Below are 12634 nucleotides of genomic sequence, written 5' to 3' on the forward strand. Positions count from 1 at the left end.
AAAGGCAGAAACTCTGCAGTACAGCCGTCGGAAGTCTTTAGAGTTGTCGGGAAAGTGAACAGAGAATAGAAACATTTGGAAGGAGGTGCCTTCTTGGAATCAACACTGATTCCCAACCACGCGTGCTAGGATGGGAGACTCAGTCTCGGGGACTTCCGACCTGTCTCGGGAAGTCACTGACTCAGGAGCTGCACCTTGTAGGTGCTCTTTGTGACACCCAGGTTCTCTGTTTGAAAAGGAGAGGCCGGGGGAACTTGAGAAAGCCTAAGGTCCCTTCCCACGTTCCATCTCGTGGCTACCTGCAGAAGGAATTCCGTATGTGTAGCCACTGTGCCCAGTGGAAACACACAGCGCACTGATTGATCTTTGTCTTCTCTACATTGTTCTAGCTTGTCTTGTGGCTTATTACTTTGATGCTAAGGGAAGAGGAAGTGAGAAGAAGCTATTGTCCCAATGTATATGTGAAATCAAATATTTCTCAGCCAACAGTTCTTTTCGGGAGGACCCTCCCTCTTAAGAGGCATCTGCGTCACTCACAAACTGTGTCACAGTCTAGGAAGACTTAATCATCTGCCACTCATGCCTGTGGGAAAATTCATAAAATGCAATAAAAAATCTTTGTCATTCCATGTAGAAACCAAAATGGGGGAATGCCAAAACTACAGAAAAATGACCAAAAAATTGCTAATATTGGTAACTTCAAAATGATATTATGAAAATTAGCTATAACTTCCCACAAGCACATTGTAGACATAGCTTACCTTTAGAATGTATTGCTAAGAGTAAAGTGATGGCCCCATTGTCAGAATAAGAGCTAACAGTGCCAAGACATAAAAATTTCAGAGTCAAAGCTCTACAGAACGGAGCAATTTATTCCCAGATCCGCTGAAGGCCTAAACGCTTATTTGAAAAGTTGGTTGTGACAGTTTCAGGACTCTAAACATCTAAGGCAAGACTATCTGGTTGGGTGACAAAGGGAAGCATCTGATCATATTAAGGTGTTTATTTTCTCAAAATCCCTGTTCTTCTTCCCATCCCTGCCCAAGTTGCAGTTTTTTACATTCTAATGACATCCTCTGCCAGACCTGTCCAAATAGCATCCGTGTTCATTACAAAGAATGGCAAACTCATCAGAACTGTGCTACTGTGGAAACTCCCCTCTGTACAAATTATCATTGACTGCAGGGGAATCTTTATCTATGTATCTGCCTATCTATCTATCTATCTATCTATCTATCTATCTATCTATCTATCTATCTATCTGTCTATGTATCTATCTATCTTGAAGTGATGCTGAGGATATAAAAATTCCTAAGGGTTAGGAATTTTAGAGAACTCTCTATCGGCCAGGGTTCTCTAGAGTAACAGAACTTATAGAATGGACGTGAATATATATGGAAATTTATTAGAGTGACTTACAGACTGTGGTCCAGCTAGTCCAACAATGGCTGTCTACCAATGGAAGGCCTAAGAATCCAGTAGTTGTTCAATCCATGAGGCTGGTCATCTCAACTGGTCTTCTCAATCCCAAAGAAGTAGGCTCTAATGCCAGTGAAGGGATGGACTAGCTTCCCTCTTCCATGTCCTTTATATAGGCTGCCAGCAGAAGGTGTGGCCCAGATTAAAGGCGGATCTTCCCACCTGAAAAGTTCTTACTTAGAAGTGAGTCTTCTAACTTCAAAGGATTTAAGAAAAAAATCCCTCACAGGTGTGCTCAACCATTTGGGTTTTAGCTCATTCTAGATGTTGTCAAGTTGACAACCAAGAATAGCCATCACAGGGGAATCCATGAAAAGGGGGATGGCATTAATGCTACCGTTTTCCACAGTGCTTTGCAATCTCTGTATTAGGAACAAAGTTGACGGATTTCTGGTGGACTTTGATGTGAATGTTGTTAGCTCAGTAGCACTTATTGCCAATCCTGACCCTAGGGTAGGGGTGTATGTGAGCATTTGACTATAGAGAACCTTGGTCATCATTTTGGAGAGGGAAGAGTTTTCCAGAAGGAGAGTTGATTGGCATCTTTTAAAGCTGCATTTAGTTTGCTTTAGTTGATCATAGCAGCCTCAACTGTGTGTGTTTCTAAAACAAACTACGTTCTGTTACTTGTTACAAGAAGAGGACTTAGGAAGGAAATGAAACTGGTGTGTGGTATCACCCCATACCTCACGGCCCCAAGCCAACCGCAACCCCACATCATACAGCACAGGGGTGATTCCAGACTACAAGCCCCAGCCCTGCCTGCAAGGCACAGCTGGGACAAGACAGGGTGAGGTTACACTGTGAAGGTGAACTTCACCTTGCTCTGTGGTCACGGTGAGGTAAGTCAAATTCCAAATCAAAATGTTTTAGAGGAGAAAGCTCTCGTTCAAGGCCCTGACTCCCGAGGAGTTAGAGAATCAAGGTCAAAATGGCCCCCCACTATGACTCACACAGAAAACTTCCTCAGTTTAATGTCAGGTGTACACATGTTAGTCCTGGTATCAGATGGACTGGGTTTGAATCCTACCTCCCACCCACCAACTTGGGGACCTTTGGCCGGTGATGTCATCTTGACAGGCCCCAGTTTTCTCGGTTATGGAAGGGGTGTAACACCATCTCCTAACACACTGTTATTAAGAATAGTAGATAATGTGCTAGTCTGAACTTTTTAGTACAGTGTCTGGGATACCCTAAAGGTTCAGGAAATGTCCACAGTGGAGGGATTTCCCGCATTACAGGAAAGGACATAATATAATCCTCCTGGTAGAGAAAGCATGGCAGCAGAGACACGGGAGGTGAATTACTGAATGATCATCAGCTGAGAAACGGAGGAGCCCAAGTTCCTAGGTTGACGTCAGTGTAGATTGCTTTTCTTGAGCGTGTAAATACAGGTGACTGAAATACCAGCCGGCCGTCGACTGTTTATAAGTGATGCTGTCCTAGGACTCTCCTGCAGGCCTGTTTTGATTTGGGTTTGTTGTTTTTCTTTTGGCTTTGGTTGTTTGTTTTGCTTTCCAACGCTCACCTACTGCAGCACGAAAACCAGACCCAGTTCCAGCTCCAGCCTCAGAGCCTTGGGATTCCGGGACTGTCCATGTTTTAGGATGTTTAGAGTTCGTAGTGACGTGACGTTAATCCACAAACTACACTAAGCAGTGTCATATACATTTGCTGGTAGACTCCAGCCACTGTCTCTGGAAATGGAGTCATCGAAGTACCAGCGGGTCTGTTATGATTTCCTTATTCCGGGCACTAGATGTCACACTAAGTCAAGCTTTAGAAGTGACTCGGCTAAGTAGGGTGTGGCAATCTCCTTACCTATGAAAGAATTCGAGCTTTTAGGTAAATGTGAAGCTTAACTTTGAATTTCTAGCAGAATTCAGAAAATATTTTCTTTTACTCACACACCAAAAAAAAAAAAATTAGAACTGTTAATCAGAAAATAGATAATAGCTTCTTGGCATCTCTGTTCGATTGATTAAATACATCTTGCTCACATGCACATAAAAACTGTTTCATTCCAAAAACAAAGGGATTTTTCTAGAGACAGTTTATGCACACTTATATGTGGTCATTGGTGAGGCTCCCCCCACCACACACACTTTGTTGTTTTTGTGTTGAGACAGTGTATCATGTGGCCCAGACAGGTCTTGAACTTGTTAAGTAGCTGAGGCTGGTCTTGAACTCTTGATTCTCCTATCTCTGCCTTCCAAATTCTGGGACTACAAACTGATAGTCCTTTGTGTTTTGAGATGGTGAGAAACTGTTCTTCCCAACAAAGAAACAGACAAGATTCTAACCTGCCAGGAACAGAGAAGGCCAAGGAGGCAATGATGAATGTCAGGCTTACTGAGCTCACACAGAAGGCTGTGTCGTCCCCCCCCCACACACACACTCTGAAGCTCACTTACACTGGTTTTGACTTTCAGAAATGTATAGCTGTGCATCGTGGGTGCAGATTTGCCTGTGCAAATTTTCCTTTTGGAAAATATGTAGGTTTTTGTTGTTGTTGTTGTTTATTTCATTAAAAACAAAACAAAAACAAAACCACGACCTTAAGGAATCGGAAGTCAATGACTTGAATGTTTGCTGAAATTTCGATGAAATTCTATTGACATGTTTGGAATTCATTGGAGGCTAGAAAGAATTAATTCAAGCCAGATTGAAAGCTTATAATTAAGTCTTAGGCTTAGCAGTTTGTTTTTTCAAGTAACTCAGTAATGAGTCTGAGCTGTGTTTAATTATCTGCATGAGTGTAGGCACATATTTCTATTGTAATTAAAGTTGTAAATCATGTTTCCTAGGTTTTCAGGGTCTGTAGGTAATATATGATGACAAATCACTTTCACTGGAATGAACCAGTAAATATCATCGTCTTGTGTTGAGGTTGCTTTGATAAGTCAGGTTATAATTGATAAAAGAGCACTTTGTGTGTATGATGTGTTTGTATGTGGGTGTGCATGTGTGAGTATGTGCAGAGGCCAGAGTTAGTCTCAGACGCCATTCTTCAAGGATGCTGTCCACCTTGCCTTTTGGGACAGCATGGCTCACTTTGCCTGAAATTTACTCATTCAATTAGAATGTCTGGCCATCAGGCCCCAGGGGTCTACCTGCCTCTGCCTCCCTCATTCTGAGACTATAAGCTTCATGGCACCACACCCAGATTTTTTTTTTTTTTTTTTGATTTTTCGAGACAGGGTTTCTCTGTGTAGCTTTGCACCTTTCCTAGATCTCACTCTGTAGACCAGGCTGGTCTCGAACTCACAGAGATCCACCTGCCTCTGCCTCCCGAGTGCTGGGATTAAAGGCGTGCGCCACCACCGCCCAGCCGACACCCAGATTTTTACATGCATGGGTTGTAGGCATTGACATCAGGTCCAAACTACTAGTCCTTGGATTCGCCTGTGTCTTCCTCTAACTCTGGAGATGGATGAATGGTCATTTGAACTGGTTTTTTTTTTTTTTTTTTTTGGTGATTTGTGATTCTGACTGGCTCTGTTCAGCTGTGGAGTCTCCTCTGACTTGGCACTTTGCTCCTAGGTGTTATGATTACCACTGCCTTGGGTTTGTACAACCCAGGGTCCCTGGAGACATCCTTCCATTCTTCTCACATGCCAAGGAAGGGGACAGGCACTCACATGGAGATAGCAGGGCTGTCTTTCCTTCTAGATCTCCAACAGCCATGAGGTCCATAGTGAGCTACTCACGTTTTGGTTGCTGCATCCTGTCTGGAAATACAGAAAGGCTAGAGCCCATCTGAGTGGAGGATGTCAGGCTGTCTTTGGATGCAATGGGGACAAGACTTTCCTACAAAGTCAAGGGTTGGTTTTTGCTCAGTGGATGGGAAGGTCTGCTCTGTATTCATCAAGGGCTTACTGAATCCCAACTGCTCCAGTGTCTTGGAAATAAAGGACTGTCCCTTTTTGGAAATACAGGTGTTACCTGTCCAGTGGAGTAAAATCAGTGACCTTCAGTCTGGTTTGCACTATTAATTACTGCTTCCTGGCTTTCTCACTGACTGACTTTTTTGAGTTAGAGCCTTCAGGTCAGCTCCAGATCTTCCAAGGTGCACGTTTAAGTAAATGTAGTGTTTGTTTGCTTGCTTGCTTGTTTTGATTTGGGGGCTTTGTTTATTTTGTTTTGTTTTGTTTTGAGACGAGATCTTGCTAAGTAGTTCACACTGGCTCGTCTCAAACTTCCATCCTCCTGCCTCAGCCTCCAGAGTGATGGGATCATAGGCATGTGCCACCATGCCTCGGTTCACACCTAGAAATGTACTGAAGTTCGTCTGACTTCAATTCAGCCAGTGTTAGCTGAGCACCTGCTATGTGCCGGGACTTCAAAAAACAACCATATGATGACAACCATGACAAACACGAATGACAGATCAGCCAGCCACGTGACACTTAAAAAGCATGAGGAAGACAAGACAGCCATGCCATTCAAAGATGCTGGCTTGAGTTTGGAATGTCAATGTGAAAGACAGCCAGTGTGAGGTGCAGAAGGGAGAAGGGTCTGGAAACACAGTAAGGAAACTGAGTCACTACAGGACGGTGGCTTCTTTCAGGTCATTCAGCCTTGACCAGGCTGAGCTCATCTTTGGGCCCTACTCCAGGGAATCTAAATACCCTGCTGTTGAGTGTCTTGTTTCATTCAGGGTGGACACCCACCAGGCCAGATGTTTTGTGAGATCAACCTAGGGGTGATAGACTGTGTGGCCTTCTAATGTGTCTGTGAACTATATATTTATTTCCCTACAGGTCATGGATTAACAGCTGTCAAAGAAAAGGCCGGGGCGACCCTCCGAATCCACAGTGTCAATTCCGGATCTCCTGAAGGGGCACCCACTGATGCCGGAGATGGATTCTCTGAAAGTGAGTGGTGTGTTCACCTAGTGTTTGGGGGGATTTTATTATGCCGTGTGCACAATTGCACAGTGGGAAAGAGCCCAAGTTCAGATCAGCAAAACACACTCTAACAGGGGCCTTCTTCTCTCTTGCCGTGACAGATGTGACTCCAGATCAGGACCCCGCCGGAGGCTCCCACCCTTCTCCTCCACCAGGGGCGGCAGGGTCGAGGGGCATGCTGTCAGCCCTCACCCACGTGGTTCAAAACACGGTGAGTCCCTGGCTGCTTCCTGTTTTCCCTAGTGGCTCACTCGTTTTGATCTCTCCATCTCGTGACCCAGATACATGAGAGAAAAAAAGGCAGTCTTGCTCACAGCTTTGGAGTACGGTTTGTTATGCTTTCTGCCACAGAGTAGGTTTAACCTTGGATCTGAAATAATAAGGGCGAGATGAAATGCGGCCCGTGTTTAAAAGAAGAGGTTTAGAAGGGACATTTTTTTTTGTTCCCGATCTGATTTAACAGTGTCCTTTCCAGCTGCTGCAAGGACGGCCTCTGGGTGGGGGAAGGAACCCAGAGCTGGGACAGCTGTTCTTCCTGGATCGTGGCTGAATTTCCTTAAAATTACGTCTACATACAAAGGACTAGCAACAAGTCTGGAGGAATAGTCCAGATCCCTACCCTGGCAGATCCCTACCCTGGCAGATCCCTACCCTGGCAGATCCCTGCCCTGGCAGATCCCTGCCCTGCCAGATCCCTACCCTGCCAGATCCCTACCCTGCCAGATCCCTACCCTGGCAGATCTCTACCCTGCCAGATCCCTGCCCTGCCAGATCCCTACCCTGCCAGATCCCTACCCTGGCAGATCTCTACCCTGCCAGATCCCTGCCCTGCCAGATCCCTACCCTGGCAGATCCCTACCCTGGCAGATCCCTACCCTGGCAGATCCCTACCCTGGCAGATCTCTACCCTGGCAGATCCCTGCCCTGCCAGATCCCTGCCCTGCCAGATCCCTACCCTGCCAGATCCCTACCCTGCCAGATCCCTACCCTGGCAGATCTCTACCCTGCCAGATCCCTGCCCTGCCAGATCCCTACCCTGCCAGATCCCTACCCTGGCAGATCTCTACCCTGCCAGATCCCTGCCCTGCCAGATCCCTACCCTGGCAGATCCCTACCCTGGCAGATCCCTACCCTGGCAGATCCCTACCCTGGCAGATCTCTACCCTGGCAGATCCCTGCCCTGCCAGATCCCTGCCCTGCCAGATCCCTACCCTGCCAGATCCCTGCCCTGCCAGATCCCTACCCTGCCAGATCCCTGCAGTTCCCACTGTGCCTTTCCCTGTAGGACCCTAAATGGATCCCAGCAAGTCCTACCCTTCCTGTTTATTTTTACACTTTCATTTAGGATTAAGTTGATTTTTTAAAAGCCAGCTATATAACCATCTCACTCTCTTTGTTTGTTTGTTTGTTTTTTTCGAGACAGAATTTTTCTTGTAGCTTTGGAGCCTGTCCTAGATCTCGCTCTGTAGACCAGGCTGGCCTTGAACTCACAGAGATCCGCCTGCCTCTGCCTCCCGAGTGCTGAGATTAAAGGCGTGCGCCACCGCCGCCCGGCACCATCTCACTCTTAAAGGAAGCTTGCTTCCGACAACAAAACACTGATTTGGATCGAAAGAAAGCAGAGGCACCCAGAGTGGGATGAAGGAGCTAGGTGGTCCTCAGAGTCAGGGGAAAAAAAGATTCAGTGTACTATCTAGAACAAACTAACTGGATTTTCTAGAAATCTGGCTCATGTCCTTTTTCAGTCATTTACCCATTTGTGATTTTAAAGAGAGATGATTGCTCTCACTGTGTACCAGAAACCTCACCAGACTCTGGCCATGAGCTGATGCCAGATCTTGCCGTAGTAAGTCAATTCAACCATGCACTAGGGGAGAGGAGGGGGCTGTAGATGAGCAGGGAAGGTTATTTTACCCAGATGTCGGGGCGAAAGTATGCCAGGAATAAAGAAAATGACCGTCCTGTGCTTGCTCCTTGGACTGGGCGGGAAGAAGGAGACATACCAAGAATGTTTTAGGAGTCATCCAGCGAAGCAGTTCAAGGGCACCCATGAGAGTGGGCGCAGCTCACTCAGTAACTCTGTCGTAAAAAAATGAACTCATGGCTTGTCGCCTCCCTTGTTTTTAAATTAAATTTTTAAAAATTATTTATTATCGTGTATGCATATGATGGGGGCGGGGCACCTGTACCATGGTACTCAGAGGAACATCCAAGGAAGACTTTGTGGAGTCCCGTTCTCTCCTTCCACTTCATGAGTGTTCTGGGGATGGGGCTCGGTCATCAGGTTCGCCCAGTGACCGCCTTTACCCGCCGAGCCATCTTGCCAGCCCTGAGCAACCCACTCTTGAGTGCACCGTCCACATCCTCGGCTCCCTTTCTGTGCTCCCCTGGACCTGCTTGGCCTCCTTCCCACAGTCTTTACTTTCTGGCAGCCAGGATGCAGAGAAGGAGGAAGGGACTGAGGACCAAATATAACCTTTAAGGTCACACACAACACACACACACACACACACACACACACACACACACACACACACACCTCCCCCAGTGGCCTAGTTCCGCCAGCTAAGCTCCTCCTCCTGAAGTTTCTAGAACTTCCTAAATTAACGCTCGTAGCTGAGGACCAAGGATGCTCATGAGCTGTTGGGGGACACTTTATATCGAACCCAAAGCATCCTTCAAAGTATCTGCGTTTAAAATCTGTTCCGTAGCATGGATACTGATTCGGTCCCTGATCTGAAAACACATTCTAAATGCCGGAAATGGAAATGTCTGATAAAGTATATCCAGTAAGCTTGAAAACTGCCATTTAAGTAATTATGGGGATTGAAAAGCATAGGTAGATGATTTACAAAACAAAATCTAACATTTCCATGTAAGGTGAGAAAGACACAGATGTTTGCAGATTGGGGCTAGAGTTGTATGGTTGTAATTACATCTGGAGGCTTCAAAGCGATGTGGTTCGAATTCACTTGAGCAGTGTGTGTGAGTCTCGGGTGTTTTCATTTCTGTTAAAAGGGAAACAGTGGCTGGCAAAGGGATTTTTCCAGAGTGATACCTGGCTGATAGAACAGTTTCTGTGGCTGGAAGTACATGGAAGGCAAGCTGTCTTCCTTCATTAATGTACTAATTATAGTTGGTGTTCGCCGGTTTCTGAAAGTGCGCTGGAGCTGTCTGAAACAGCCCGAGGGTCCGCCGCTTCAGGACCCTGGATTAAAAAATCATCTAAATTAGCCTGAGTATTTGACATTTTAATAACCCACCCTAAATAATTCTGTTATGTATGCTAAAATTCTTTCAAATGAACACTGCAATGGGGCCATCCGTGAATTTTATGTCTTAGATACATATCTGTTGATACACTCAGAGCTACTGACATGAATTCCTAATGTGCACTGTTTTTTTTTCTCCTAAGTATCATTTTTTTTTTAATAACACCATATGCTCTACAAATTATACCGCACATGGTTTTTCAAGAAAAAGAAAACAGGATTTAAACAGATGATCAATCTCACAGTGTGAAAAACTTGTGGCTTTCTATTGATTTTAATATTTGAAGAGAGTGCCGGGGACATGGGAACTGTGGGCCACCACAAAACAGCAAGCTGTCGAAAAACCTAGTCTCACGTGGTTTTTCTCATTTGCAGGGCAAAAGCGTCTTAAGCGGAGGTCTGGATGCTCTGGAATTCATCGGGAAGAAAACCATGAATGTCCTGGCGGAAAGCGACCCAGGGTTTAAGCGGACCAAGACACTGATGGAGAGAACCGTCTCCTTGTCTCAGGTTGGACTAGACCTATTGACTTTCTCCTTTTGGCCAATAAAGTCAAAGCACGGGTTCAAAGTTAAGTGGCACAAAAAAGTAGAAAGAAAGCTGAGTTCCTGACCCGGTCCACTGAAATCCTCATGGGAGGCAAGCATTGTTAATGGTCCTTGTGCACACTGTCGGTTATCACACAGATGTAGTGATAAATAAGCATTTGGGTATAGGAGTATGCATGTTGCTCTGCATATAGATGGAACATATGTGTGCGCTCTCTCTCTCTCTCTCTCTCCAGCCAAAGGGCAGCATATTGATCACGCTTGCATACTTTATTTAATAATCTGCTGAAGATTTTTCCATGTATGCCATTGAAGTACCCCAGTTCTGCCACTTATCAGCTGTACAACCTTGTGGGTTTGGGGGACAAACCCATCTCTCTGCCTCAGTTTATCCCCTGCGCAATGAGGTGACAGCAATACCTCCTGATAACTTCGTTGTGGCATGAGCTAGAACAGAACCTGATAAAGACGCGTATGTGTACACACATGTATAACTTCTAGGTAAGACGATGGCGATGTTGGAGCGAGTGAGGCCGAGTCTAAAAACTGGCAAACTCTAGGTACGTTTGCTGTCAAATGAAAGAGGGGGCCTGAGTTAATGTAACAAACTACCACAATGTTTGAGCCACACTCCTGATTTTTGTCACAGCTACAGGCTATGACAGATTGTACTGCACATGGAAACGCGTTACCCAGCCCCCATAAGGGCCAGCCACCATGAGACCTGTCACAGAGGAGAGCGGAACGGCAATGGCTGCAGATGTTGGCATGCCGTGGTGGGCGTTTGCAGGGCTGTTAATGAGCTGGGGGAAAGGCTGTGGCAGCATTTGGAGAGGTGATGGGAACCGGCCTGGGCTTAGAGAGGACCGCTGTGGTTGCTATGGTGAAAACCGAGTGGTGGAGGGAGAGCCTAGGGCAGGGAAGCCATTCAGTAGGTGGATCAGTCTTGTGCCTCGAAGAAGTAGATCGCCAGGTGGGCTGAGGTGTTCAGGGATTTGCTATATGAGAAAAAAAAAAAAAAAAAAAAAACAGGGAACTTCTGAAGCCTGGGAGGACCGTCCAAGCAGGTTCATGTCAGAACCCAGCGAAGGCGGACCAAAGGGTAGACTGGGTGGAAGTGTGCCAGATTGCCATACAGCCTAAGGAACTTGGCCAGGGCCATGGGGGAACCCTCTGGATGATATCAGGAGGACCCTACCCTGCTCCCCATCAATGCCCCGAGACCAGGGCGGCAGCTGAGTTTTATTACCAGTATCACACCTTCCCAGCGATGGTTTCACTGGGTTATTTTGAAAACTTTAAAAGCCAGAGCCATACTAATTTAGTCTTCAAGATTGACAGGAGAGAGAATTCCTTCCACGGCCTGGTGGGTTCTTGGCTAACAACCTCAAGAACCCAGAAGGAAAATGAGTCTGCCTGTTTTATTGGCACATAGTCAACATCGAGCTCTGTTCTTGGATGCTCTTCCCCTGTGACCTTGTGGCATTGGCCCATGTACTTATGGGGCTCTTTATGCCGATTTTAAAGGACTCCATAAACTTAATGTCCTTGTAAACTTAATGAGAAATCAAATAAAAGATGCCTAGCATCAAAGCAAGCAAGTGCAGAATGTTGTTAATAATGAATAGACTTGGGTCCATTCTGTCGTCTTTGTGTTTAAACCGCAGACTAACCGGGGGTGGGGGGGGGGGGAGTGGGATGGTCTTTGTAGCATGCCCAAGGTCTGGGTTCCACCCCCAACACTGCAAATATGGGTGAAAGGAGTGGAGAGGAAGGGAGGTGAAGGGAGAGGAGAAGAAAGATGAAAAGAAGGGAGGGAAGGAGAGACAGAAGTTATTAATGGGAACAGAAAGCCAGCCCAAGCATCTATACGCCATCGATTTCTAGTCCGTGTCCACTGATGAATACATCGTGAGTTTGTGTTTACTAACTCTTCTCATTGAAGACGTCTCAGGCTTCATCCACGGGAAATTTTTTTAAAATGTCACAGAGGAAACTCAAACCAGCCTCTTTCCTCTTTTGAAATCTGCCTGGGTGCAGAATTCTCAATAAGGTCGCAAAAGAATCGGCCTTTCCCCGCGTCAGGTCCAAAAGAAACTCCGGACAAATGGCGAACTGTGGTGCTGTCAGCATCCGGAAGTGTCTGCTGGCCTCCGCACTGGCTCAGTACCGGTGGCTCCTCCCAGCTGTTCTCGCCCTCCCACCGCACCCCTGTACCCTGCACTTTCTCAGCCTGCCGGCTTCCCTTACTCCTGCTTCTCATTCCTGTACAACCCAGCCATTTCTGCCGTGCTGGTTTTTTGCTCTTTGCTTCCTCTTTCATGGCCCCCTCTCTCTTGGTTCTCTCTGACCTCTTGTCTCATGGTCCTCTGGGCCCTTTCTCCTCTGCTCTCCCCCCTCTCTTCCCTTCCTCTCTCGCTCTCCC

The 12634-nt window shown here is 46.4% G+C and overlaps 1 protein-coding gene across 1 annotated transcript in view; it reads left to right on the forward strand.

Annotated features, from left to right (window-relative positions):
* Fam114a1 (family with sequence similarity 114 member A1) overlaps positions 1–12634 on the forward strand; it is a 71502-nt gene that overhangs the window by 30045 nt on the left and 28823 nt on the right. The window contains exons 4-6 of the mRNA XM_006974599.4: positions 6243–6356; positions 6491–6600; positions 10037–10171. Of these exons, the coding sequence (XP_006974661.1) occupies positions 6243–6356; positions 6491–6600; positions 10037–10171 (359 nt within the window). The remainder of the gene's footprint in view (positions 1–6242; positions 6357–6490; positions 6601–10036; positions 10172–12634) is intronic.

This window comes from Peromyscus maniculatus, chromosome 10 (genome assembly GCF_049852395.1).
Source record: "Peromyscus maniculatus bairdii isolate BWxNUB_F1_BW_parent chromosome 10, HU_Pman_BW_mat_3.1, whole genome shotgun sequence".
NCBI classification, from domain to species: domain Eukaryota; kingdom Metazoa; phylum Chordata; class Mammalia; order Rodentia; family Cricetidae; genus Peromyscus; species Peromyscus maniculatus.